This window comes from Chlamydomonas reinhardtii, chromosome 9 (assembly GCF_000002595.2).
Source record: "Chlamydomonas reinhardtii strain CC-503 cw92 mt+ chromosome 9, whole genome shotgun sequence".
In the NCBI taxonomy this organism is placed as follows: Eukaryota; Viridiplantae; Chlorophyta; class Chlorophyceae; order Chlamydomonadales; family Chlamydomonadaceae; genus Chlamydomonas; species Chlamydomonas reinhardtii.
In genome coordinates, this window is record NC_057012.1 from 5,249,877 (window position 1) to 5,275,944 (window position 26,068).

Genomic DNA, 26,068 nt, shown 5'->3' on the forward strand with positions numbered 1-26,068 from the left:
ACCATACTTCTGACCATAGTTTCCAAGAATACTCCCCCCCCCCGCCCCGCTACAATGCACACTGCCCAGGGAGACAACGCGGGTAGCGGGAGGAAACATGGCCGTGCATAAGGAAGCACACAAACCTACAAACCATGGATCTTCGATATCTACGGCGTGCGTCCGCCGGTTGGTAGTTTGCCCAAATAGCCTTCATCAATGTACGGACTCAATTGTACGGACAGCATTCCACGAGCTGACTCTACTGCTGCAGACTGGAGAGTTATGATAATGCCACCTTATCGCGTATGAATTTGTCCGAGGATCTCTGTTTCCCGAAGAGCAGCAGTTGCTGGCTGCCCCAAACCTTACGCTCCAACGCCGCCCGCGCATGCGCCGCTTGCCGCCACCATCTCTCCGCTCACACCGGCGTTCCTGCCACCTCCACCTCCAAGCAGCCGGAAGCCGCCGCCGCCGCGCTTGCCGCCGCCCGCCTGTGCGCGCCTGAAGATGGCCTTGACGTGAGCCCGCACGTCCAGCTCCGGTGGCACGTGGCTGAGCAGCGCGCTCTGCCGCATGGCGTCTGCTTTGAGCCGGGCCAGGTGCGGCCACAGGATGAGCACCATGTAGGCGCAGATGCCCACTATGGTGCAGATGAGCAAGATCTGTGTGTTGGCGCATTAAGGGTGCGGGAGGGGCAGAAATTAATGGAGCGAGGTAAGGAGAAAGGGTCGGGGTACACGTGGTGATGTGGTGATTCCTCACCTGCACGTTGCGTGCTGGCCCCCCGGGCCCCGGCCCCCGCCCCAGTTCCACCCAGCCCCTCTCCCAACCTCCACCCTTCTACGGCACCCCTACATCTGTATCGCCGCCTCCATCCCCCTCACGCCCATCCCCGCTCACCGTGTGTATGTCCACCACCTGGTTGTAGCGGCTGATGGAGTAGTCCACGAACAGCTGCGCCGCCTGCTGCAGCCCCTCGTACAGGTCGCGGGCGCCCACATGGTACATGTACAAGTACCTGCAAGACGGGCAGGCAGGTGGGCAGGTGGGCGTAGACAGATGGGCAAGGGAAAGAGGGCATGTAGACTAAGTGGGCAAGTGTAGTTTACACAGATGGCGAAGGCATATACAAACAGCCGCACTCTGTGCATACAGCTATGTGATCGCGGCCATGACGCATTGCCACAGCTCGGCTTTCTTGTCACGCACGGCGTTCTAGTCAAGGCAGCATCGGCAGCCTTTCCGCTTCCCAGCCCATACTCACGCAGTCCCCACGCACGCACCGTGTGCTGGTGTAGGCCACATCGGCGTCGGCGTCCTCACTCAGCAACCGCATTTCGGCCAGCATGCGGCGAACCATCACCTGTGCGCAGGCAGGCAGGCGCGGTGCATGCAGTGACGAAGTGAGCGCGCAGCGGTGCAAGAGAGAACGAGTCCCACAAGTATACCGGCGTCCACGTGGCATTGGATGGCACACACGCATGAACCCAGTGCTGTTATAGCAGCGCCTCACCGCTGCAGCAGTAGCCCCGCTCCCGCGCCCTGCTCCCCCCCCCCCCGCCCCCGCCATCCAGTTGTCAACACGCGCACTACTGTACTCACATCCAGGCCGTTGTGTGTGACCTCGTAATACTGGTCTCCGGGCTTGAGGCATGCCTCCTGGTCGAAGCGGAAGCAGCGCTTGGAGCGGAAGAACTCGGTGGCGAAGGCGGAGGAGAAGAAGGTGGAGGGCGGCACCGGGTGGTTGAACACGGCGGAGGTCTGTGGCGGCAGGCAGGCATGTGCGGGAGCCAGCGCATGACACCAGGGAGGGAGGGCGACGTAGGGAGTACAGGGAACGAGGTCATGGGATGCGCATGAAAGGAGCCAAGCAAAGGCTACCGGACGGTGGATTGGGCCGCACCCAGCCTCTCGCTCCATCGCCAGCTGCCCCACACGGCATCGCACCGCACGCTGTACCTGAGTTATGGGCGTGCCGCCGTACATGAGCGCATTGTACTCTGCAACATAGAATGACGGCCGGGCAGAGGAAAATATGTGAGGTGCTGATCGCATGCCAGGTCCGCCCTGCCACGGCCACTGCCACTGCCACTGCCACTGCCACCCAGCCGCGGTTTAGGCCCAGGCCACGCTAATTGCAAACACCAGCCACGCACCCGAATCAAAGTAGCGCAGCTCAGTGGCCAGCATGTCGCGCCAGATGTCACGTGACGCGTCCTCGTCCTGCATAAGAGTTCATTACCGGGCACGCAAATCAAGCACAGGTAGGCCGCCGCCGGCGCGTGGGAACGAAGGTTTGCATTCATGCCGAGACAAGCTCCCACCCGCTCACCTGGGACACGTAGCCAAAGGCAATGGCGCGCACGCGCGTGTAGCGGTAGATGATGTGACTGGCCATGTTGAGAGACGCCAGCGGGCCCTGCAGGCCTTCCAGCTGCGAGGACACAACGGCGAGACCCGGCATGATTGTTCAGCTAGGGAAGCTGCGTAGGCCGCGGTGGCGGCAGTCAAACAGCGTAAAGCTATGCCCCTGGCTGCTTAGCCCACATCAAGCCCCAACAAGCGCGTGGTTTGGAGTAGCGAGGCACACGACAGCTGGCGGATAAGGGCTGCGCGAAACGCACCTGCACCAGACTAATGGCGTACACAATAACCAGCGCGATGTTCCAAGCCACAAACGGGAGCATGAACTTGGTGACATTGACAAAGGACGGCCGCAGGGTCTTGCCGTTGACGCGCAGGCCGCGCATGGTGCGGGCGGCCGCGCCGCGGCGGCCGCTCACACGGCCACTGCCTGCGACCAAGCGGCTCCGGGCGCCGCCGTCATCCAGCATGCCACCACCACTGCTGATCTGCATGAGCAGTGTGAAGCAACGAGTCGGAAGAGACACAGCGCAGAGGGCCTGTAAGCTGACGGGGTCGGATCGTGTTGTCCGTGCCCCTCTGGCGCATCTTCCTGTGAACACAAGCGGGCTTGGCCTAGGCCACGCTGCTAGCCCTGGGACCCTGGAACCCTAGCCCTGGAACCCTCAGCCGTCCTAGGGTCCAATTCATCATACGTACGTTGCTCATGTAACACGCATGATGAGCATGCATTCACGCACTCATACACGCGCACGCACCTTGGCACCACGGTTCTGGGGCTTGCCATCGTCATCGCTGTCCGACGCCGCAGAGACGTCATCCTTTTGCTCAGAGACATCCCCGCCAGCAGGAGTACGGGCAGCACCAGCACCAGCACCAGCACCAGCACCAGCCGGCTTCTTGACCTTCATCAGCTCTGGGTCGCTCTCAGGAAGCAGCCGTGACTGGCGGCGGGCCACGGCGCCGTCAGCACCATTGGCCCCACCACCGGCGGCGTCACCGCTGTCAGCGTGGCGCACGCTCTTCATTGCAGCGGGGGGCAAGGACCCGTAAGGCGCGGCCGCCGCCTCGTCATCGTCTTCCACTGCCGCAGGCATGCCCTGCTTCCGGGAGCGACCTCCGGCCGCCAACATGTCACGGGCCGTAGCGCCGCCGACCCCTGGCTGCTGCACTTGTGTGCCACTGCCTGGGACTGCATCTGCCTCTCCACTTCCACCGCGGGTGGCGGTAGCGGCGGCGGGTTGGGCGTGCCGGTGCTCTTCTTCGTCGTTATCGCAGCTCTCATCATCATCGTCGTCTTCCAGGATCTGTGTGTGTGTGTGTGTCGTGCGTGTGTGTGTGTGTGTGTGTGTGTGTATATGGCAAGGTAAGGAGCTGGAAACAAGCATGCTGTATGCAGCAGGGCACACATACTGTGCATGTGCACGCACACGCCTCTATCTCATTCGGGAGCCCACCCTGCTGTTCCCTCCCCCAAACCCTACCTCACCGAATGCTGCCACCCGCCGGCCAAGACCCCGCCTACCGCATCATCCACACCACATCCAGCTAGGCAGCAGGCGCCCCACATACACGTGCAGGCGCACCTACCCGTCCATTGCAGCATGCACACACCTTTGCTTCTTTGGTGGCCAGCTGCCTGAGTATGGGTCCGGGCAGCCCCAGCATGGCCAGTATGGCGACCAGGCGGGAGGACTCCAGGCGCTGCACCAGCACCCACTCGTAGACGAGGCAAGACATCTGGATCACCAGCGCCTCAACCACCAGCAGCACAATCAGGGCTGTGGAGCAGGGGTGGAGCGAGGGTGGAGAGGGGCGAGGATGAAAGACAAGTTGGCGACTTGCCGCGATCACGGCAGGGCAACATACTGCAATGCATGACTCGTGATAAGAGGTCTCGCTCATGAAACGCAATTCTGAACCTCGGAAGCTTCACGAGCAGCAGTACCGGAATTCTGGAAAGAGAGAGGAGAAAGGGTGTGTGTCCAAGCCAGCATCACGCATTGTGACCGGCTGACCCGCCAGTTGCGTGCCACTACAGGCACTTACTCAGCCTGAGGCGATCAACGGACTTCCAGGCCGCGTTGACCAGTAGGTCCAGGCTCTTGGCATACACCTCGAACAGCGGTCCGATGCCGTTGTCAACCAGGAAGTTAAACGTGCGGTGCAGCCTGCGGTGATCACAAGCAAAAAGGCATAGCATACATCAAAAAGAAAGAAGCGCTAAGGTCGGTACGTACGCGATTAGCCCTCACAGAAACACCGTTCCGGCTATCGCCTGTCCTAGGCGTCAATCAAACCCATTATTGTTGCTCCGTGTGGGAACGCGGCGGATGCGAGAAAGCTGGATGCCCTGGCCTCAGATGCCCCCAGCAGTCGGCTGGACAGCTTCAGTCTGCTGGTGAGGGTGAGCCGCAAGTAGCCCCGCCGTACGCAAGCACATGCTGCCCCATCCCCCGCCCAGCACGGCCCCGCTCCCCTCGCCCTATCCGCACCCACCTGTACTGCTCCTTGATAACTGGCAGCCAGTACACAGCTTCACGTGCCGCCGCGATGAAGCGGTTGCCCAGCACCCACACTCCCGCACGCGCCGCCTGGATCCGGGGCGGGCTTGTGTCCAGGAAGGCTGCAAAGGAGGGGTTAGCAAGGCGCGGGGGCACGAATGTGTGCTGCGTGGTGATGGATGGGCAGACCTATGGTGAAAAACCAACTGCAGCTGGCCAGATGCCGCATGCATGCGCGCGGCATCAGCATGATGAGGTGACGGCCAGCAGGTAAGCCGCACTGAGCAAACGGCGGAACCCATTTCCCTACTGCACAAGCAACGCGGTACCAGCAAGGGCTCACTGTTGTATGTGGCGGTGCTCTTGCTGGTCCAGATGTTGTACACGTCGTCCATCAGCCTGCGCACGTATGTACAGTGTTAATATTGATAGACGGGGGAGACGTGGACGCAGTCAGCAGATCCAGACACAGGTCCGGGTGATCACTATACATCGTTACAATCTGCATTACTGCTGACCATGGCCGGCTAGATAGACCGCCGGCCTCAAGCAAGGCATGAATGAATCAGCCTCAAGATACGGCCTGCGATGACTTACATGGTTGTGGCCGCGGCATTGTCACCCAGGTATACGTACTGGTGATGCGCCTCCTACGTGTAAGCAGGGGCAGGGGAAGGGGAAGGGAGGGGGGCCAGTGTGTGCGCGCAAGGGAAGTGCGACAACGTACGATCAACTGGATGCGTTATGCACATTGATCGCGCCAATCCAGAAGGCCAGCAAACAGGTGATCCTATTATAGCTGGTGTGCTTGCGATATTGTTCTCCTGTGCAGGACAAGAGGTGTTGTGTGGGGGTGGGGACGCTTCGAAATGCGACTCTGCTGTATCTGCTGCTGCCTTGCCAGCACCTGACTTAGTGACTGGATGGCTGTGTTTGTCCATGCGGGGGAAGCGCGAAAGAGAAGTGGAAGCCGCTATCTGTCTTTCTCCCTCGTGTGCGGCTGGGTTCCAGCAGCGTGATGTTGCTGCTGCCTGCTGCCTGGATCCTTTCTCGCAGCCCTCACCTGCCCACACAAGAGTGTAGTTCACGGCGACTCACCATGAGCGCGATGTTTTCTTGGAGCTTGCCGATGGTGTAGTTGAGGGTGTTGGCGCACACCGACACCTTGAGCGTCACGTTGGGCCGCTCGCAGAAGGCGCCCATCATGGCGCGCACCTGCCCGGTAAGGCACACATCCACGCACGCACTCGCTCGATGCGCTCGAGACGCAGACAGCTAGAGGGCTTCCTTATGCGTACAATTCATCTTGGCCTGCCATGGTTGTGGATTCTCCAAGCACGCGGCAGTGTCACCAGTACGGATTAGCACGCCACACAAGTCCACGCGCGCACGCCGTGTGAACTCACCGCAATCAGCTGCGAGCGATCCATGGCCAGAGCTTGGCGGTGCACCAGGTTGACGTCATGATGCTCGCTTTTGATTTCATTGGAGACAACAACGTAGGTCACCACCTGTGCACGACACGGGAGCGTAACTAAACATGGCGCGTGCATGCACCAGGGCTAGCTAGGCCGATGGCCGGCATTCGTCAGTTCAATGATTGCGCGCGCAAAATGTAACGCTTACGTGTGTAATGAGCATGAGCAGGAAAATGGCATAGGTGTGCTTGCGCAGCTTCTCCAGCGGCTCCATCAGCATGGGGCCGCACACAAGCTTCTGCAGCGCCTTCAGCAGCCGCCCGCGCCGCGAGTCAATCACCAGCTCGCCCGCGCCGCTGGCATCCGTCACACCTGCACATGCAACATGTTCGCGATGTGGTCAACCGGGCGACGCCCTCCCCTTCGGACCCACGGTTCGGACCCCAGAAGGATTTATAAGGTAACAGCCATCAGCTTACTCACTTGTGAAGCCGCTGGCCGCCTGGCTGCCTGAGGCGCTAGACGCCGCCTCACTGCCATGCTCCCAGTCCTCGCCCTTGCCGCCGGCTTTGTCCTCCTTGCCGCCCTTGCCCACACCGCTTCCGAAGTCATCCTCGCTGCCGCCACCGCTGCCACCGCCGGCCTGCATCTGCTGCATCGGCAAGGCGGTCACCTGCTGCACACCAGCCATCGTCAGGCCGCTATTGCCCAGCATGGAGCCGATGCGCCCGAACGGCGGAGGCTTCATGTAGCCGCCGCCGATGGCACCCGGCTGCGCCTGCGCTGCCTGCCTGCCAGCGGCCGCCACAGCCGCCTGCGTCATGCCCTCCACGCCGTCCTCGGGAATGGGCGCCAGCGCCAGCTCCAGCCCAAGCCCGCCCGGCGGCGCTGCCACGGGCGCGGGCGGCGTGCCGGGCGGAGCGCCCAGCGCCAGCGATGGCTTGCGGCTGGGCGCGGAGGGGTCCAGCGCACCGCTGGTGTTCTTGGTGAGGGTGCGCACCCACTGGGCCACGAAATCGGACTTGGAGGCGGCCTTGCCGTGCAGCCTGGCCTGGTCCTCGGCCTCCAGATCGCGGCTGCAGTTGCTGCCGTTCGTGACGCGCGGCTTCCGACGGCCGCGCCGGCCCCCGCCGTCGCCACTGCCACTGCCGCTGCCATCCCCACCCGCATAGCTGGCGTCCTCGCTCACGCCGCCGCTGCCATCCTCGCTGTGCGGCCTGTCCTCATCGCTGTCACCCGTCTCTCCCGCCGTCTCTCCCTTCTCCGCCACGATGCCCACCTTCGGAGTGCCCTGCTCGTTAGTATCTCTATCCTCGCCATCCTCGTCGCTGGTCGCCGCCGGCGCGCGTGTCGGCGTATCGTTGCCGCCCGCAGCAGCTGGCGCTTCATCCCGGCTGGCGTCCGTCGCCTTCTTGCTCATGGACTTGCGCATGCTCCTCTGCCGCTGCGCATCGGCGCCAGCTGTGGCTGCGCCATTGCCGGCCGCGGCGCTGTGTTCGCCGGCGGTGGCCTCGCCGCCTGCTGCGCCGTCCTGGCTGCCGCCATCCAGGTGCAGGACGCGCATGAGGTTGGCGTGAGCCCCCGCAAATGTGGTGTCCGGGTGCAGCGTGAGCGTGATCTTGGGGCGGCCGCCAGGCGCCAGCACAGACACGCCCTGCGTCAGGATCCTCATGGTTCCTGCGGTGCGTTGATGCAGAAAGCAAGCACGCCAGGTCGTACGGCGCAGGTTGTGTAGGTAACCACGCCAGCTAGCTAGCTCAGAGCCCCTGGCCTTGCAACCAACAGTATGCACAGAGCACCCCTTTCGGAAATGAGACTCCGTCCGGCGCCTGCACATGGCATGCGTGACGGCGAGGGTGCCCGAAAGACGCAGCCCCCTTGTCATCCCAGCCACCCTGCAAGCATGACGACGCAGGCGCACCGGTGTCGGGGTGCGGGCCGATGAAGGGCATCACGGGGCTGACTGTGCCGCGCGAGCTGGCCGCGCCCTTGAGCGCTGGCCGCTGCTTGGTGCCGTGGCCCTTGCGCGCGAACTGCGCCACCAGGTCGTCCCAAGCGATGTCGATGGGCATGTCCAGGAACCTGCAGGTAGGGGCGGGAAGGGACGGGGCGGGGCTGGGTGGGGCAACGGCAGAGATGTGGAGAGGTGTGTGTGTGGGAGGGGGATTTGTTTGGTGCTGTGTCCCTGTAAGCGGTTGCGGCAGGTGGCTGCGTGTGCGGGACGCTCGTTCGGCATGCGAGAAGCAGTTCAGGACCCCGCCGGTATGCAAGCAACCCTGCTGCGGCCTTAGCACGTGTCAGTGATCTGCCCGAGTCGAACGTAAGCTAGCACATACTTCTGGATGGGCTTTCGCATCATGGCTCCGGCGGGCACGCCCACGATGAGCCCCGTCATGGGCGAGGCGCGCCGCACCACCAGCCCCTCATCCAGCTCCACCACGCCGCTCAGCAGGTCGCGACGCCACAGCGTCACCTGTGCGGCCAGAAGCATGCAGCAATCAACACATGGACAGCATCAGGTGTGCGGGCGGCTTGTGACAGACAACAACCCAAGCCAGGTGGGGAGATGTTTTATCCGCCTGCTTCTGGTCTTTTGCCCCACGCAACCCAAATGTTAGGCGTCGCTTTATGTTTTTGTTCATCCGTGTGGTCAAAGGGCACGGCTGCTGGACCCGCTCACCGCCACCAGCGTGGCACCCTCGCCCTCGCCCTCGTTGCCAGCGGCTTCGCTTCCGTCCGCGGCACTGCCCGCCTCGGCCGCATCGTGCAGCTCCACCTGTATGTGGGTCAGGGAGGGACACGACATGACAGGGCGTCACTATCATCCAGAGCGTGCGTGGTCCTAACAAAGGAACGCGTGGTAATGCGGCTAGCAGTCGTAGTGCATGCACACCTGCAGGCACGCGGACTTGGAGGCAATGGAATGCTTGGAGACCCCAGGGGCGCCAGGCACAGCGGGCAGGTGCGGGGCCGCCACGGTAGCAGGCGCGCGGACGCGCACACGCCACGAGGTTCCTGTTTGGGCGGCGAGCGAGAGAGCATTGGTTGGCCGTGCCACTGAATAGCAACTGCCGAAAGCGCAAGTCGGTGGGCTAAGCGGGTGGCTCGAAGAGCCTCCAAATCCCAGCCCCGCCCGCACCCGGCATCTCGTGCTCCTTGTCCAGCAGCGCCAGCATTAGCAGCTGCAGCTGGCTCTCGCCGTTGCGTTCACGCCACTACAGCAGGAGAGCACGGGGCCAGTAAGGAAACTTCTTGCAAAGCTGACCACACCACCTCAAGTCCCTATTTCAAAACGAGTTGCTCGACGCCCTGCCTGCCACAGCAATCCGCGGCATGCTGGGCGCCCTGACGCGAGTGACGCCACCAGCAGTATGCTTATAACCTGCGCAGGCGCCCACCCGCGCACCTCGGCAAAGATGTCGATGGTATCGCACAGGCTGCAGCCCACCAGGTCGGCCCCGGCGAAGTCAAACAGCTCCGAGTCGGGCCGCGACACGGAGCGGATGCGGCCACGGATGTCGGCTGTCAGCACCCAGCGCTTCTCCTCCAGCTGCTCCTCCATGCTCACCTTCTCGATCTGTTAAGGTAACAAGGGCAGGATAGTAATAGGGGGTCCACGGCGCATGTACTTGAGGCCTCACAAGTGGTGCCACAAAACTGAACAGCTGTTCGGCCTGTGCGGAAGGGGCGTGTACCCGGCCGGGCCTCCCTTGCCGCATCTCGCTCGCTGTGCAACTTACCCCACCTAAACAGCAGATCTGCCGACACACAAAGCTATCCCGCCGAGCTATCCATGAGGCTTTCACAGCGGGCGCACGCACCTGCACCACGTTGAGCGCGCCGATGTTGGCATCATTGACGCCGCCGCCACTGCCTGTGGCGGCGCTGACCTTGATGCGCACCGGCACCGCACTGCCCGCCTCGTTCAGCAGGTGCACCACCTTGCCCGCGCGGCAGCTTGTGGGCGGGATGTTGGGTGGCGGGTTCTGCGAGCGAGCGAGCAGCAGCGGCCGCGAGGCCATGATACAAGCATCAGCCCGGCCATCAGCAGACCGCAACCAAAAGGAGCAAAGCCATCCGCCGTCCCGCGCTGCATAAGGAAGAGAAAGCACGCCCATGCCCACATCTACGCCTTTCGCAACGTGACGTCCGCGCTGCACTCTCACCCAAACCACAGCCGCTGCATGGCATCTGCAATCCTGCATGCACTTCACGTACGGCAGCGTCACTCTTACGCGCCCTACCTGGGTCCACTTGGCGTGCAGGGTGTTGTAGGGCGCCGGCAGCAGCTGGTCCAGCCTCATGGTAGCCAGCCTGCGGGCGGGGTAGCCCAGCAGCGCACTGACACCCGTGGAGGCGAAGCGCAGGCGCATGTGGTGGTCCACCACCAGCACGTTGGTGGCCTTGTCGGCCCGCGTGCAGTCTAGCACGTAGATCCGCTGCGCGTCCGTGCCTGCAGCAGCCAACACGCAGATGACACGGGGCATTGTAACGTGCGTGTGTGTACGTCAGCAAGTCTGTGCGGGTCACGGTTCCAAGACTTGGGGGCCACCCACCTCGCTGCCTTGTCAATTCTGACCAAACCCCTCTACGCTAGGGCTTGTCAGCCCTAGTCATCAGTGGCTTCGCCACTACCAAGTGTAGTTATTCTCCCTGTCCCTGTCCCTGTCCCTGTCCCTGTCCCTGTCCCTGTCCCTGTCCCTGTCCCTGTCCCTGTCCCTGTCCCTGTCCCTGTCCCTGTCCCTGTCCCTGTCCCTGTCCCTGTCCCTGTCCCTGTCCCTGTCCCTGTCCCTGTCCCTGTCCCTGTCCCTGTCCCTGTCCCTGTCCCTGTCCCTGTCCCTGTCCCTGTCCCTGTCCCTGTCCCTGTCCCTGTCCCTGTCCCTGTCCCTGTCCCTGTCCCTGTCCCTGTCCCTGTCCCTGTCCCTGTCCCTGTCCCTGTCCCTGTCCCTGCCCCTGCCCCTGCCCCTGCCCCTGCCCCTGCCCCTGTCCCTGTCCCTGCCCCTGCCCCTGCCCCTGCCCCTGCCCCTGCCCCTGCCCCTGCCCCTGCCCCTGTCCCTGTCCTCACCCGCAATGCCCACGACCACGTCCACGGGCACTGTGTCCATGTAGCGGTGCCGCAGCACCAGGCTGGCGCGAATGACGCCCGAGGCCAGCTCCACCTCGCTAGCGGCCCGGCACTGCTCCAGCAGCTGCTGCACCTCCACCGCCGCCGTCAACGAAATGCCCTCCAGCGTACAGCCCACCTGGAACGGACACGGAGGGTGCGCAGGGACGGTGAACATAGAAGAGGACGCCGTGAATGTGATGAAGTCAGCGGGTGGATGGAGGCTGAGAGGATACCTGCTGGACACACCCAACCCCACCCCATGTCATAGTGTCCGCCCAACATCCTCATTAACACCCAAGCCCAGCAGCACCAGCCCCGCAGCGCCTCTCTTCCCCCTCCCACATGCCAGCCAACCCACCAGCTCTGACTCGGCGATGCCGCACATGCTCGCGAACTGCGTGTCGCCGCACAGGAACACGCCGTTCGGCGCAATCCAGGCGCGCACGTTGAGACTGTTGGAGGCCATAGGGCGGGCCACACCCAGGAACACACTGCAGGCAGAAGGTCAGGCCGTGAGGGCAGGGGCAGATGGAGTGGAGACAGAGGGTGAGATGAAGGAAGGGGATAGGGGGATACGGGATTGGGAGGCGGAGCCACTGGCTTGGGTCACATACACATACATGAATAAGCGCTTGGTTTGGGGCTTCTGGTGAGCACAGCGATGCAGGCTCTGCCTCACCTGTCGGTGCCAGTGCCACTCATTTTGGTCACACAGAGCGACAGCGGGAACACGAAGCGGTCCTGTGGGCAGCGGAAAGTAATTGCTTGATGGATGACGTGCGGTAAGGCAGCGAAGGGCCAAGAGAACGAGCAAACAAGGTGCATGCACACGCACGCATTTGGTCGATTCAACCTCCCCATAGGCAGCCATAGGCTGCATATATGGACGTACGTCCGCACATGTCCGCGCGCACGCACGCACCTTGTGCAGCCCTACCACCTCCCGCACGGTGTCCAGGATGTGCGGCTCGCCGCCGTTGACGTAGCGCGACAGGTAGCTGGGGTGGCGCTGGCTGAAGGGCTGCGGCATCAGCAGGCTCACGTTCATGCCCTCCAGCTCGTTCTTGGCTGCAGCATAAATGGAGTGGGAAAGCCAGAACGATGTGAAATGGGCGCGTGCGGAACGCCATGCCATAACGCCATGCCATAACGCCACACAACGCAGGATAGCACGAATTGTTGCCATTGTGCTGCCGTATGCGGATGGCCCGGCGACCCACCATATCCGAAGACGCTGTTGACGGCCTGGCTGCACATCATGATGGTGCCCTCGGCGTTGATCACAATCACGGCGTCGTCCTCCATGGACATGGACGTCAGGAAGTCAGGCTTGTCGGCGGCCGACTGGATGGCAGACAGGTCCTGCAGGGAATGGGTTGGGTAGGGAGCAAGCTGCGTTAGGGAGCAAGGTGCGGTCACTGGCAGCCAGAAGCCCTCGAGATGTTGCGGGAGAAAATTCTGTCTTGGGAATGGGAGCATCCGGCAACTTCCTGCAAACAAAAGGCAGTCCGCGGGTAACGGGCACGATGGGCCAGCACGCACGCACCAGGTTGAGGATGGCATCGCCGCCGCCGTTGCGCGAGGCCTCGCCATACACGCGGGCTGCGGTGGCGGGGTCGTGCTTCACGTCCTCCAGGAACTTGCCGTAGCAGCGCAGCAGCTTGCCGTTGTTGGGGTAGCGCTCCAGCACCCTGCGGCCAACCACGAGCAGCACAGCACTGACCACTGCCCTTTCCTTTGCTACCCAGGCCTTGCATAACGCGCCCGCTCTGTTGCTGGCCCTCCCCCAGCAGGTTTGCGCAGAACTGTGGTCCCTCCCCCTTCGCTCCACCCTGCTCCACGCCCCATGTTCTGTGCCGTTGTGCGCGCCACCGAACCAGCGGCGACATTAGTCGCGGGCACCGCTCGCCCTGCCTCTCCACGACGCCTCGGCCCCTTCCCACAAGTATTGTCGCTTGCACCTTTCGCCTAAGCCGGTGCTCCGCTAGTTTCGCTTGGGCTTGGTTTAGTTTGGGCTGGGATTTACAACCCCTCTCTACGCCCCTGCCCCTGCCCCTGCCCCTGCCCCTGCCCCTGCCCCTGCCCCTGCCCCTGCCCCTGCCCCTGCCCCTGCCCCTGCCCCTGCCCCTGCCCCTGCCCCTGCCATCGCCGCCGCACCTCTTGTACACCTGGTGTGCGCGCTGGCTGCCCGCCTCCAGGTCCTCCAGCGCCTTGTCCACGTCAGACACCCTCAGCACGGACCGCATCATCAGCTGCCACAGCTCCGCCTGCAGCAGCAGAACCTCCTTGTGCACACGCAGCACCGCCCTGTGCATGTTGTGGGAGACGGGGGCAGGACACCCGGGCGGCAAGGAAGGATTTCCAGGGTTGCGTGTGGGTTTGCGACAGCTGGGACTAGCTCACGCGCGCATCCTATCTTGAGCCGGCTTGCCACATGCTTTTTGCAGGAAACACCAAAGCACGCACGCGCGCACCTGAAGTTGCGCCGGAACTCAATGTACGCCTGCAGGTCCATACCGCCGTCCTGGCTGTCCTTGAGCTTCTTGCTGGCCTCGCCCGTGCAGAAGATCTGGAAGGAAGGCAGGAAACGTGGATGGGTAGGTCCCCGTCATGGGGCAGGGTGAGCATCCGGACAACATCAGGGTCCGCGCGTACCGTAAGACACATCGACGCACGCAGATCAGGTAATGCGGAGGCCCGACGGCAAGCAGTCAACCCGTTTAGTCCGCCTGGTGAGCAACGGGACGGAATGCACACGAGCACACGCCGCCTTATGAAGTCGCGCAGGTCCGCCCCCACCCACCTGGTATCGCTGCAGCAGCGTGGGCGAGTGCTTGCTGGCCAGCTGCAGCTGCGTACGAGCGGCGGGGCCGTCCTTGCGCACCTCCAGCAGGAAGTTGGCGTACAAGATGAGCAGTGTGGGGTTGTTGGGGAACACCATCATGCCGGCCTGCGTAAAAGAGGTGCATATGCATGCATGGGCAGCCATCGATTTGTGGAGAAATGCGAACAGAGCACGGGGCGGGGAGAGGGCAAGGAAAGGCGCGCAGCAAAGGGGCAAGCGAGCGTGGGTAACGAGCGCTAACGAGTGAGAGGACAGAAGGCGGGCGATGGGTGTGAGGGCCACTGGGGAGGCCGGGGGCAGGCGGCCGGCGTGCTTGCCCACCCGAACGACCTTCTCCCCCAGCGCCGCCGCTTCCTCGGTCACGTCGCCGTCATTGTTGTACTGCCGCATCACACGTGCCAGCACCTCCACCTCCATGGGGTCCCCAAACTTGTGGACCTTAGAGATCTGCAGGTTGGACCGACGCATGTGTGCTTACGTGGCAGTGTGTGCAAGGATGGTGTGACCGAGAGCAAATCTATCCCCGCTGGCTAGGGCCGCGGACCGATTACAATAAAGTATCATTTACTACTTGAGGGCGTGGGCAGCGCATCGACCGATGCGACCCGGGGATTGCGTGTCTTACTTGCTTTCCTCATCGATCCCACGCAGAAACACGCACGCACCTTGACGCCCGGCTCCAGCGCCTCGAACTTGGAAGCTGGGTGCAGAGCCAGCCGCGCCCGCCAATAGCTCAGCACGGAGGTGCCCACGACCACCGGGAAGATGCCGTACAGGACCCACTGCACGTGCGTGCGTGAGAGGACACGGGCATGCGTGCGTAATTGACATCGGCGAGCGTGTTCCGGCCTCTTTCAAGAGTTTCTGAAAGATCGGTTGACGTACATACAAGCGTGGCTACAGGGGACGATGGGGGTCATGATAGAAGCGTTGCTCGCGTGCACATCAAACAATTGCGGCATCAAAGTTGGTGGAGACAGCACAGGAAGACAATGCGCCCGCCCCAAGTCTGTAGCGAGCAGTACATAGACACGGTAGACAGGCCACCAGGTGCACGCGCGCGTGCACGCACCCCTTGCGCCGCCCTCCGTCCAGACACCCGCGCACCAGAGTGACCACGCGGCGCTGGTCCACGCTCTTGTGATGCCCGAAGGCGATGTACACAAGCAGCAGGGCTGTGTAAAGTACGCCAAACCATATGCCCGTCCACACGCCGTTGACGTACGTCCGGTAGAAGGGCACCTGTTTGTCGGGTGAGGAAGTCGGGAGCGAGGAGTCAGGAGTGTGTGGGCAGGTGAGCGGCATGCGCGCTTTCATGACACGTGCTTCAGCATGACAATGATGTCCGCAAATGCATACAGTATTCCACGGTAAAACTCAATGCATTCTATGTATGCTCCTCGTGACGCCCACAGACAGTTCAGTGCGCAGTGGGTGGCACATTGTGGCGCGGCACTCCCATCGACCCCTACCCTCAACCCCCAACCCCACACACCCGTTTCAGATTCCAGTACACGATGAATCCCACTGCCCCCGCCAAGAAAAGTGCCTGCGGCTTGGGCCACGACTGCATGTCGTCCGCCACAATCTGTGGGCAGGTCGTGTTGCGTGTATGTGGTGGTGAAAGTGATGAGGTGCGCGGTGAAGTAAAAGGGGCTGCCATCATTCCCCCACCCCTATGCCAGTGTCGCTACGTCCTGTCTGATGCCTGGTTTGCACTACGGAATCTTACCGTACTACGGTACTTTCCATGCTCCTTTGACAAAGCGCCGAAGTACGGCAGTAGATTTACAACGAACGGGTAGATAGGCTCACCACGTAGAAGGCCTTGGCTGCCAGGATGCGCAGCCGCGTGATGGCGGCGGGTGAGGCCAGGTAGCCGCGACTGACGGGGTTCAGGTCGGACGAGGCGACCAACCTGTGGGGGGCACGATTCAGGCGCCGAGGCGGTGTGACACGCTGCTGAAGGATGGCCACTGATGACAATGCATGTTGACATGAACCTGCCTCCCCGCAAGCAAGGTGCGGTAGGGTACTCACAGCAGCGCTGTCACGCAGAAGAACAAAGCAGCCGTAATGATGGCCACCGCCATATGCAGAATATGCGGCATCTTCAGGCACTCCACCCCCACGAAGTACACGTGGTCCTGTGCGGCGTGGTAAGAAACAGGGCTCCTATCTTTATGTCTCCAGACATTAATTGGCCATTTTGGCCGTTTCCTAGACATTCCTCCTCGGGGCTAATGTCTGGGGCGAGACTTTGTTGGCCCGGGTTTGGGGCGGGTTTTGTCCGAATTCCTATGGAAAAGCCCCCAAACCGCCATGTGCCCAGACAAAAGACGGCGGCCACCCGGCCGTTTTTGTCTGGAGCTAGACATTACCCCCAAAACAAGATACGACCCCTGGTAAGAAAGAAGCGTGCCGTGGGGTGCGTGGGGTGCGTGCACACAGGCGAGGTAGGCCTAAGACCGAAGGTGTGGGTGGATGGAACCTCGCCCTCCACCTGCCGGCCACGCAACCATGTTGCCCTATGAAAGAAATTCCAGTACGGTATAGTACGGTACTCGCTCTCCATCTCCCTGCACCATTCGGCCTGCTCTGACCACGAGCACGAAGGCGCAATGGCGATAGCACACAATGCATGTACATACTCGACCATGACCTACCTTGACTGGGGCGCTGAAGTTGCAGTTGGCCGTGAACACGAAGTAGTCGAAGAAGGAGACATACTGCGGGGAGGGCGGCGGGGGGATGGGGGGCGGTCGGGGGCGGGGGGGGGGGTTGTAAATACCAGCCCAGTAAACCAAACACAAAAGGCAATGTGCCCTGCCATAAGATTGCGTACCCACACGCACCCCGCAGCCCCGCTCAGCAGCCTCGCCTAGCCCGCCCCGCCCCACCAGCATTATGAAGACCAGGTCGAAGAGGACATGCAGTGACACGGCGGCATGTTTGAGCCACTTGCTCTGCTCCTGCTTGCGCATGGCCAGCGTCAGCCACACCAGGCCCAGCACCGCCAGATACACGATGGCCACCATCACGTACATCACCTGCGTGTGCGGTGGAGCAGGAGGGGTTATTAGGGGACAGGGGCGAAGCCGACACCACTCTTGAACAGGGGGGCAGATAGCTAGCGGTACAAGAAGGAAGGGCGAACGGGACGTGAAGAGGTAGGGTGGCAGCAGTAGATCTCAGGACTAGCTGGCGCCTCCCGCAGACGGCTTGCGGCTGAACAATCATGCCACATCCATTCCTCCCAGCCCGCACCCGGATGTAGGTGTCGTAGCCGTACAGGCGCATGATGGGGCTGCGCCACAACACCCAGCGCACGATCTGCCACACTGCGGACATGAATAAACAATGACGCATATGAGTACTTGCTCAATGCTACCTGCTGGGAGCGACATGCGCAGCATGTGCAGCAGTGTGTCTGGGGCCGGCGGGGCCGGGCAGTGTGTCTGGGGCCGGGTAGCTGCTGTGATGCGAGGCGCACACCTGGGTTGTTGGTGTCGATCACCCAAGCGGCCATGCTGGGATTGAACACGACTGCATTGCAGACGGCGGAGTCAGTGTCCAGTACTAAGCGGTAGGCAGGTGAGGTTGTCAGGGAACGGCGACAAATAGAGCTTCGCAACACGTCAATATCCATCCGTTGCTCCGCATTCGGACCGTACCGGTCGCTGCCACTAGCTACTCACCAATGAATGCCATCTGCGATGTTGCGAATCCCAGCCACGTGCGACGGAGCAGGAACAAAGGCGGTGTGTGTTTAGTTGTACGGGTTATACGTGGCAGACGGGCAGCTTGGTGCTGGTTACAAGAGCAAGTCCCGGCACCGTATGCTCTTGCCGAACATTCTGCTGAAAGTGACACGCCACGGCGTTGGCTTACGCAGCGAGTCGCTCCGCCAAGCCTAACAAACAGCATAGCGCCCTGTTCTGTTACCCATCTAACGCAACAACACCGCTACGGCGCCGCCTAAACGAGCCGCCCACAAGCGGGAAACGTTTGATGATGGGTGACGGTGGGTGACCGGCGGTTGACCCTCTGTACCGTACGTTGGCACACCCAAGAGGCCAAGACTGCGCGCAGGTAGGGGTCACCACGCTCCCCTGACCGCGCCAGCGTGGCCCGCAGTGTAAACCGTGTAACCCAATTCTCTTACCAGTCCCTCGAGGAAAATCTTCAGGACAGCGAACTTCCAGCTACTGCGGGTGCAGGACATGATTGCGGACGGATTCTGTTTGAGGACAAGCTACAAGCAAACAGGCGGCGGGAACTCATCACCCCAACCCTCATCAGCCACCTTTCGTACCTGAGGGCCGACTGGCGGACCAGCGTGTACATGCCTGTCGTGTGCGCGTGTACGGAAACGACTTGACATCGCCGCTTCGTCAGGTTGGCCAGGCAACACGACAGCCTCAAGCGCTGTTAAGCACCCGCAAGCGCTACACTCCGTGGCATGCAAGCGCCTCCGCACACGCAAGCGTCTGGGTTTTGGGTGCCTCCCCCAGATACGCGCAATGTCCCTGCCCAAGGCCTGTTCTTGTTGGACCTAGCTGGCACAGATGCGGATTTGTCATGCTGCTACAACCCTTGTACCCCTTGTTTGTCGGCCTCCCTAACGCACATGAGTACACTCCCTCTATGAAGCTCTTCTTCTGCTCCAAGAGATCCTGCTCCTCTTCATTTCCGTGCCTGCGGCAGGGGTGTTGAAGAAGTAAGTTGCGGTGGGGTTGGCCACGTGGGGTTTGGCGTGGGGCTTTGGCTACCCGCTGTATGGACGTGGCGCGGGAGCGGCTCAAGTACCCGTGAGCTTCTATGTGTTGAATCTATATGTGTTCAGGTGGTAATAATGCCATCATGTATAAAAAATCCGAAGGACCACTCCTTTGGCGAGGGTCGAAAGCGTGGGCATTCAGGTGTGAACAAGGCTGTGGAGCGGCCCCGAAACATACGACCGAGGCCGAGTGGAAGCCACCACAGCAACGTGCATGTTCGCATCTGCACCTTCTTTCCGCGCGCGAGCCTTGTCAGACATTTTGGGCACATCGTTCCGTCGAACCCGTCCCCCACGCTGTCCTGGCATGCCAAGCCCTGCTATGCTGAACAATGTACAACTCTGCACACGATTCCACTCAGGTGCAAGATATGCGGAGTATGCGGAGAAACGAACCTACTTTTCGCGGCGCAGCGCCTTGAGGTCCGACTTGTGACTGCTGCCTTGCGACGCCGTATCCGCTCCGCTGGTTCCGCTGCGCTCTGAACTAGCTCCATCATCATCTTTAGGTGCCATTTTGATGCGGCGAGGGTTACGTGCCGCTATTTGTCAAGTGCATTGCAACGCTTTCTCCTTGTCTCGTTGACAGGTACTTATGTTTTGATAGGATGTACCTCCTCGTATGTCGTTATTACAGGGTATAGGTGAGCCTTGACCTGGCATTCTTTTCGATGGCGTGGCCGACCAGGCCGACATCCCGCATCGAGTGCGCCCTCCCGTGGCCTGTCAGTCTATGCCTGAGACAGCTGGGGGGAGGCACCCTTGCTTGGTCGGATTGTCCCTTCTTGTAATGTCGCAGCGATAAAGCACGGAAATGGTGCATGCGCCTAAGGAGCCCCGGTAGAGTGGGCTGAGCACGAACCCCTTTGCCCAAGTACTGCTGCCTTACTGCAAAGCACGAGCTGGCACGAGAGAAAGCTGTAGTCATGTTCAGTTTCGGTCTGTTCTTGCCATTCCGCTAAAAGTGACACGCGCACCGCGTCCTTCCGCTCAGCACAACAAACAGCACCGCTGCCGCACCGTGGCGCCAGCTAAGCAAGCCCTCCCTCCACAAGCGGACAAGATTTGTCTTTCACGACGTGACCAGGAATTGCGGGTCTTGCATGAACTTCCGGCCCCCACTCTCCAAAAGACACGGCGCATCACACACTCGTAAAACCATCCAACCCGCGTCAAACCTTCAGGTGGAGATCTGTATATGGGCTGGCCATGCTCCCCATGCGCAATCAACGTCGGTCGAAGACCCGTTACGTTACGGGTGATTGCGTACCCACTGGACCCACCGCCCAGTACCACCTACAGTACTGTTCCTCCTTCTTCTCCTCCTCCTCCCGCTTCTTCTGGCGGCTCTTATGCGTCCGCTCTCTGGCCGTCTCTTGCGGCGAGTCGCTTAGCCTCAACTTCAGATTCAGTTAGAGCGGTGGCGCGCTCACCTGCGCTTGCGCATGTTAATCGCACCCGCTGACATGGACAGCTCCTCCATGGATTTCGTGGCGCGGCCTGCATCGAAAAGGGAGGAAGGCGGAGGGACCAGGCTCCGCGCGCCCGCACAGGATGCAGGATGACCTCGGGGTACGATGAGCACTCCCTCGACCTCCAGGACTAATACGTCCGTGTTCCACGCGTCGTCCGTACATGCGTCTACGTCGCCAACCAACCTTAACTAGCCATGATTTGGGAGCAATAGACGCCGTGATTTGACAGACACCTGCACCTGTCGCCATGCACCGCGATGCCCATACTACCCGGCCCTCTAACTGACATGCGACAGCTCATCCACCCGCACCGCCGCACAACCAAGCACCTCAAGCCTTCCACTAGCGCGGGGTGCGTATTCGTCTGCCCCGGCTGAAACTCGAAGGATTCAATTGGAGGCTCCAGGTCCGCCTCAACCGGGTAGCCAGCAGTGAGCAAGGCTGTTCGCGAGAACTTGAGGTTGTTAAGGCTGTGGCGCCTTGCGGTGTCCATCGTAAATATGTAAGTATCAAATACAACACCATAAAGAAGCTGGACAGGCAGTATTTATTGCGCAGCACGCGGGGCGCCAAAGTAGCCGTGCGTGGCTGTCTTGACCTCCTTCTTGACCTCCTCCTGCTTAACGAAGCGGCCTTGGGCCATGGCCGCAGCCTGCAGGCAGCCAACACACCGCAGCAGCGAAGTGTCGAGCACGCACGGCAGCAGCTCGATGCGACGACCTACTACATAGACCGCAGCGTGTGCCTTCGCCCACAATGTGCCCCTTGCCGCGGGCCAGCAGCCCGCACCGCGCACCCCCGCAGCAGCCAACACAGCCCCTGTTTGCACTCGGCCCTGTAAGCTCCTAGTCCCCATCCCACTGGACACGCATGGAGTGGGGCAGGCCGTCTCCCGCTCAGTCAACCATCCCAAGTCAGCACCCACTCCCAGTCTTCCCACCTTCAGCCAGTTGGCCTTCACCGCGTCCTTGCGCTCCTCCTGCTCCTTGAGCGCCATCTCCTCAGATGTCAGCCGGGGCTGCGTCGGCACTTGCTGCGCCTGCTGCGGCGCCGGCGCGGGCTCCTCGTCCAGGTCCTTGCCACCGCGCTGCACCACGATGCGATTGGTGGCACTGCCCTCCAGGTCGCGCATGACCCGCTGCACCGTGTCGATCTGCTTGGCCATCTGTTGTGCGAGAATCCAAGAGACGTGGTTGACAAACATGGGGAGTAATGCTAGCTTGTTGTACATATGTCTGTCAAAGGCCAGCTCGCGCCACCAGCCGGTGCCAGATGTCTACGGCGCAGAACGAAGCATGGAAGAACCACACCTCAGGGTCCATATGGGTTGACCAACAGCGGCTCACCCTGATGATGGTCTGCTCGTACATGCGCAGTCGCTCCTCCACGTCGTTTGAGACCAGCTGCGATTGCGCCAGCAAAGCAACAGCAGCTAGCTGTCAATGTCTCGCACTCACAACCATGATGCAAAGAGGCCCGCCAATCCTCCTGGCCCTGACAGCCTTGGCACCCATGCTCCCGCCCCGCAACGCCCCACCTGCATGTGGCGGTCGACGTGCAGCACCACCTGCTTCACCTTGGCGTCCACGATGGCCACTGCCTACACGTTTACCAAACAACGTGAGCGCCTCTCAGTTACTGGACATTGCTTTTGAAGGCACGGCCTTGTCTGTGAACCGAAGTAAGTGCAGCCTTCTCTCAGGCACCCAGCTGGACCCAAAACAATACACAGGTCCTGTGTGCCCTTGCCCTCACCTGGTGTGCAATCATAGCGGCCTTCTGCTGTTCCGCCTTCTCCTGCGCCGCCTGCTCCTCAAAGCTGTTAAGCAGCGCCCAGGCGCCGTTCAGCCCGCCGCCGCCACCCCCACCTCCACCCATCTGCTGCTGCCGCTGCATGCCGCCTCCCCCTCCGCCGTAGGCTGCTGCCGCCGCCGCCGCGCCCGAGTTGTCGGGCATGAAGCCGGCGGCCTCCAGGTTGAACTGGGGCATGGCGCGCATGGCGGGCTTGGCGAAGGCGCTGCGCAGCGAATCCTCCAGCGAGCCTGACACTGCACGGGAGGACAAGGGGGTTCAAGGCATGCCTACTTAGAGGCTGAAATTGAAGCCAAGGACACGGCGTGAAGGTACAGCATGGCCAAGAAGCAGAGTTGCGGCTTCTGGAAGCATGAACAGCCCCGGGATCTAGCCCGCCCAGCCGTCCTCACGCACCGCCGCCGGTGGCCGCAAGCGCGTTCGCGACTGCGTTGGGGGCCATCTGGGCCGCAACGCCGGGCGCGTGCGCGGATTGGGTCATGGCGTTCAGCACGTTGGTCTGACTCTGTTTGGGACAGCGGGCCAGGAGTGCAGAGGCAGGTCCCATGTTGAGCGGATGTTACGATTTGCCTCCATACAACGAAGCCGAACAGTCACAGAAATACAGCCGCCCGCCGCGACCCACCTGTACGGACAGGTCTACGATGGACTTCTCCAGCTGCGCGTGAGCCTGGGCAGTGGACTGCTTGTGCGCCTGCGAGAAACATACACCGACCGTCAGAAAGGGGCGTACAGCAGTTGGGAAGGTGATGGCCGCAGTTACTACAGGTTGATCCGACATTGGCCGCAGTTCCTACAGATTGCTCCGACATTGCTTACCGACAGGCCCTTGTGCAGCGACACGACATCCTGCGAACAAGGGGGTTCCCAGTGTCAGCCATGACAGCGCGAGCCTGCATTACGTTGCATCAAGCCTCGATTGCACATAACCAACTGCACCACATGGCCCATCCAACCCAAGTCTCTCTCACCATGGCAATCTGAGTCAGGTTGTTCTTCAGCTGCTGCACGGCCTGGTCCTGGCCCGCAATCGCCTCGGAGATGTCCGACGTCCCGCCTGGCACGATGGTGCTCACCTGCTCGCGCAACCGCACCTGCAAGCCCACATCCATCCAACATCAACGCGCCTCAGTAAACAGCTGTGCAAAGATGCATGCGCGATCCAGCACCCAATGTGTTTCACTGGTATCAAGTCAGCTTAATCAGTGGACCAGCCGTTGTCTCTAGTCCCTCGACACCCACCAGGTTTGCAGCCAGGTTGGCGAGCTCCTTACGGAGCTGCGACATGTCTGACTCCCACTCCGCCGCACCGCCGCCGCCAGGTACCAGCTTGTTGCCAACCGCCGGCCGCGCCGCGGCACCCGTGCCCGCAGTCGGCGCCGCGCCAGCGGGCGGCGTGGGGCCGGGCCCAGCGGGGGGCGCCGGCTTCTGCGGCGCAGGCTTGGCCGCGCCGTTCTTAGGTTTAGCAGGCCCTGCCTTCTCGTCGTCCGAGAGCTCGTCGTCATCCTGGATGAATTCCTCATCCGACACTTTCGTAGGCGGCTGAGGCGCAGCAGCTGCCGGTGCCGCGGCGGTGGCGGCCTCACCTGCAGCCATACGCGCCACGGGCGCCGGACTGTTGGTGCGGCTGTTGGATTTGCCCGCAGCAGCGGATGCTGCTGCTGCCTGCTGCAGCGCGGCAAGAGGCGCGGGCGGCACCGAGATGGCTGGTGGCGACGGCGGCGGCGCGGCAGCCACAGCTGCCAGCTGCTGCTGTGTCGTCTGCTGCGCGCGGCTGAGGGTGGAGACCTGCGACTGCAGCTGGCTGACGAGCGTCATCAGCTGGTTCTCCCGCGCCTCCATCTGTGGCCGCGGAGGAGACGCAACGAGGCGGCCGGGAGGCCACATGGTGAGAAGGCGATGGCACAGCAACACATAACCTTGTGACACTGAAAACCCCAAATTGCCCATTTCCCAGACGCATCGGACAAGTATCGCCAAGTATCGCCATGACAGTGATAACACTCATCAAGGGCTTCCATCGAGCGTGCCATGTTCCGAGGAATTACCCCCCGCACCTTCTCCAGCCGCATCTCCAGCTGTGCCTGCCGCTCCAGCATCCCTGGCGGCGCGCCCATCGTGGGCATGTTGCTCTACACGGAGGGGCGCAACCAGTACGGCCGGATCAAGCACGAGCTTAAGCCCAGCCTGGCCACGCATGCCTCCCAGCCCCCCTTCCCTAGCGCCCTCTCACCATGGGCGCCAGCAACCCGCTTCCACCGCCCGCTCCCGGCGCGCCCGCCACCGAGCGCCGCATGTTCATGGGGCTCTGCGCGCGCACGGGCCCCAGCCCACCCGGACTGGCGCCCAGTGATGGCGAGTTGGGTGCCTGGCCCGAGCCGGAACTGCCGGACAGCCCCGGCAGCTGCATGGCGGCCTTGCCAGGGCCCAGCTGCGGCAGCACCACGCCGCCGCCGCCCACGCTTATGCTGCTGGCCAGCGCGCCACCCGCCGAGGCGGCGGCGGCAGCAGAGGACCGAGGCGTCATGGGTCGCTGGGTCTGGGGCTGGCCAGGCGCATGGGGCATGTAGGGTTGGTTAGCCGGCAGCTTCCAAGTAGCAGGATTGTGGGCAGTAGGAAGGACCCCACGTGGCCTGGCCCCTCCAGTTGCAGCTGCTTTTGAACCCACCATGTCATGGCTGGACAAGGTCGCCCCATCCGACACACGTGGGCCAGTGCGGGTCCCATGACGGCCCAGTGCGCGGTCCCCCTGCGGGTGGGGTCAGGTAGTGGCAGCATGAGCTACGCACGCCCAGTGCTGACATGCATTCTGGCGCTAACGTAAGCCCAGCAAGCCATTGCCTCATCCCCATTACCGTGTCCCACACTCTGTGCACAGCGCTCGCAGACCCTGGCCCTTCCTTGTAGCCTCTGCCCCTCCTGTGAAGCGCCGAAGCGCACACACCTCTCCCCTCTCCCCGCGTAGCATGCCCAGCTCTGCCATCAGGTCGTCCAGGGTGTTGGTCACCAGGCCGCTGGCCATGGGCAGTGGCTCGCGCGGCGGACCCTGCCGGCTGGACGTCATTGGCCGCTCCATGAGCATGCGCTCGATCTCGCTGCCAAATGCATCTCCATCCTGTGAGGTTGGCGGGCAGCAGGTGTTATGTGCATCGGTGGAGGATAGGGTGGAGGGTACGGTGGCTTTGGGTATGGGGTTTTTGCTGCTTCGTTGGGCTCAAGTACACACACGCGACTGTCTTCAACAAGAGTCGGAGCCAACTGGGCCAAGCCGTTCACAAACAGTCGCTGGCAGTTGGCACGTTGCCCGCACCCTTGACTGGCGAATGCCGCCTCAGCATCGTCCCAGGGAAATACACTACCGTTGTACGCCGCTATAACCGCGCTGGGCTCCAGCGCGGCCGCATCCGCTGGGCCGCACAGACGCATGTGACCCGAACCCTTGCCCATTGGCGGTTCTTGTGCTTGCGTTCACTACCTTCTTAGACATCGTTTAAAGGGCCGCCGGCTTCGGCAGCCCTGCGGGTGGGTGCGGGGCACTTGAAGCTCGCGCCTTGACTCGAACTCAAAGCTAAGGCTATCGAGCGCAAACAGATAGTTGACTATGCATTATTTAACTGGACATGTGTGTCTGAAGGACTCGCCGGCCGGGCCCTTGTCTTAGCCTTCGCGTGAGCTATATCGATACGGCTCGCAGCGGCTCTAAAGATAAGGAGGTATATATCATTATCATAACCAACAGCTTTTGATTGTACTTGTAGGCGCGCACTTGCACTTGATTGAC

The 26,068-nt window shown here is 61.9% G+C and overlaps 2 protein-coding genes across 3 annotated transcripts; both read right to left on the reverse strand.

Annotated features, from left to right (window-relative positions):
• On the reverse strand, positions 1–19,896 carry CHLRE_09g399663v5 (uncharacterized protein). Of its 2 annotated transcripts, XM_043065946.1 has the most exons (50): positions 19,401–19,896; positions 18,851–18,918; positions 18,536–18,569; positions 18,386–18,428; positions 17,919–17,931; positions 17,716–17,766; positions 17,488–17,561; positions 17,121–17,270; positions 16,887–16,949; positions 16,261–16,367; positions 16,036–16,138; positions 15,716–15,808; positions 15,328–15,462; positions 14,886–15,002; positions 14,542–14,667; positions 14,179–14,325; positions 13,850–13,944; positions 13,533–13,682; positions 12,922–13,066; positions 12,596–12,737; positions 12,298–12,443; positions 12,055–12,116; positions 11,734–11,866; positions 11,334–11,511; positions 10,513–10,721; positions 10,090–10,254; positions 9,675–9,845; positions 9,408–9,483; positions 9,162–9,283; positions 8,949–9,044; positions 8,605–8,741; positions 8,190–8,350; positions 6,752–7,945; positions 6,477–6,640; positions 6,257–6,361; positions 5,949–6,065; positions 5,448–5,500; positions 5,194–5,249; positions 4,846–4,972; positions 4,396–4,517; positions 3,961–4,127; positions 3,105–3,653; positions 2,607–2,834; positions 2,315–2,416; positions 2,139–2,205; positions 1,942–1,982; positions 1,585–1,743; positions 1,266–1,345; positions 883–1,000; positions 1–644 (listed from the first exon to the last, which is right to left on the reverse strand). In XM_043065946.1, the coding sequence occupies exons 1-50, from the start codon at positions 19,514–19,516 to the stop codon at positions 348–350; spliced, it is 7,374 nt and encodes a 2,457-aa protein (XP_042921357.1). In that variant the 5' UTR covers positions 19,517–19,896; the 3' UTR covers positions 1–347. The 2 variants fall into 2 exon arrangements, with proteins under 2 accessions (XP_042921357.1, XP_042921358.1); XM_043065945.1 differs by lacking the exon at positions 17,919–17,931 and having other exon boundaries at positions 18,373–18,428.
• Positions 19,897–19,945: 49 nt separating this feature from the next.
• Positions 19,946–25,992, reverse strand: CHLRE_09g399701v5 (uncharacterized protein). Its single transcript, XM_043065947.1, has 15 exons — positions 25,763–25,992; positions 25,232–25,402; positions 24,956–25,036; positions 24,521–24,832; positions 24,345–24,419; positions 23,530–24,129; positions 23,259–23,381; positions 23,107–23,136; positions 22,913–22,981; positions 22,684–22,792; positions 22,231–22,523; positions 22,013–22,075; positions 21,822–21,878; positions 21,416–21,640; positions 19,946–21,127 (listed from the first exon to the last, which is right to left on the reverse strand). Exons 1-15 carry the CDS (start codon positions 25,772–25,774, stop codon positions 21,023–21,025), a joined length of 2,325 nt encoding a protein of 774 aa, XP_042921359.1. The 5' UTR covers positions 25,775–25,992; the 3' UTR covers positions 19,946–21,022.
• Positions 25,993–26,068: the final 76 nt, after the last annotated feature.

Bases quoted from the DNA above. Each gene is read 5' to 3' on its own strand.
- CHLRE_09g399663v5 (XM_043065946.1), bottom strand. From the start codon at position 19,516: ATGGCACCTAAAGATGATGATGGAGCTAGTTCAGAGCGCAGCGGAACC. The intron at 18,570-18,850 runs GTGCGTTAGGGA...CGCACACGACAG, and splicing joins CATAGAGGGAGTGTACTCAT to GCATGTACACGCTGGTCCGC. The intron at 14,326-14,541 runs GTGGGCAAGCAC...TCTTTTACGCAG, and splicing joins TGGGGGAGAAGGTCGTTCGG to GCCGGCATGATGGTGTTCCC.
- CHLRE_09g399701v5 (XM_043065947.1), bottom strand. The intron at 24,420-24,520 runs GTGAGAGGGCGC...CCCTCCGTGTAG, and splicing joins GCGGGTTGCTGGCGCCCATG to AGCAACATGCCCACGATGGG. The intron at 24,130-24,344 runs GTGCGGGGGGTA...CCGCGGCCACAG, and splicing joins TGGAGATGCGGCTGGAGAAG to ATGGAGGCGCGGGAGAACCA.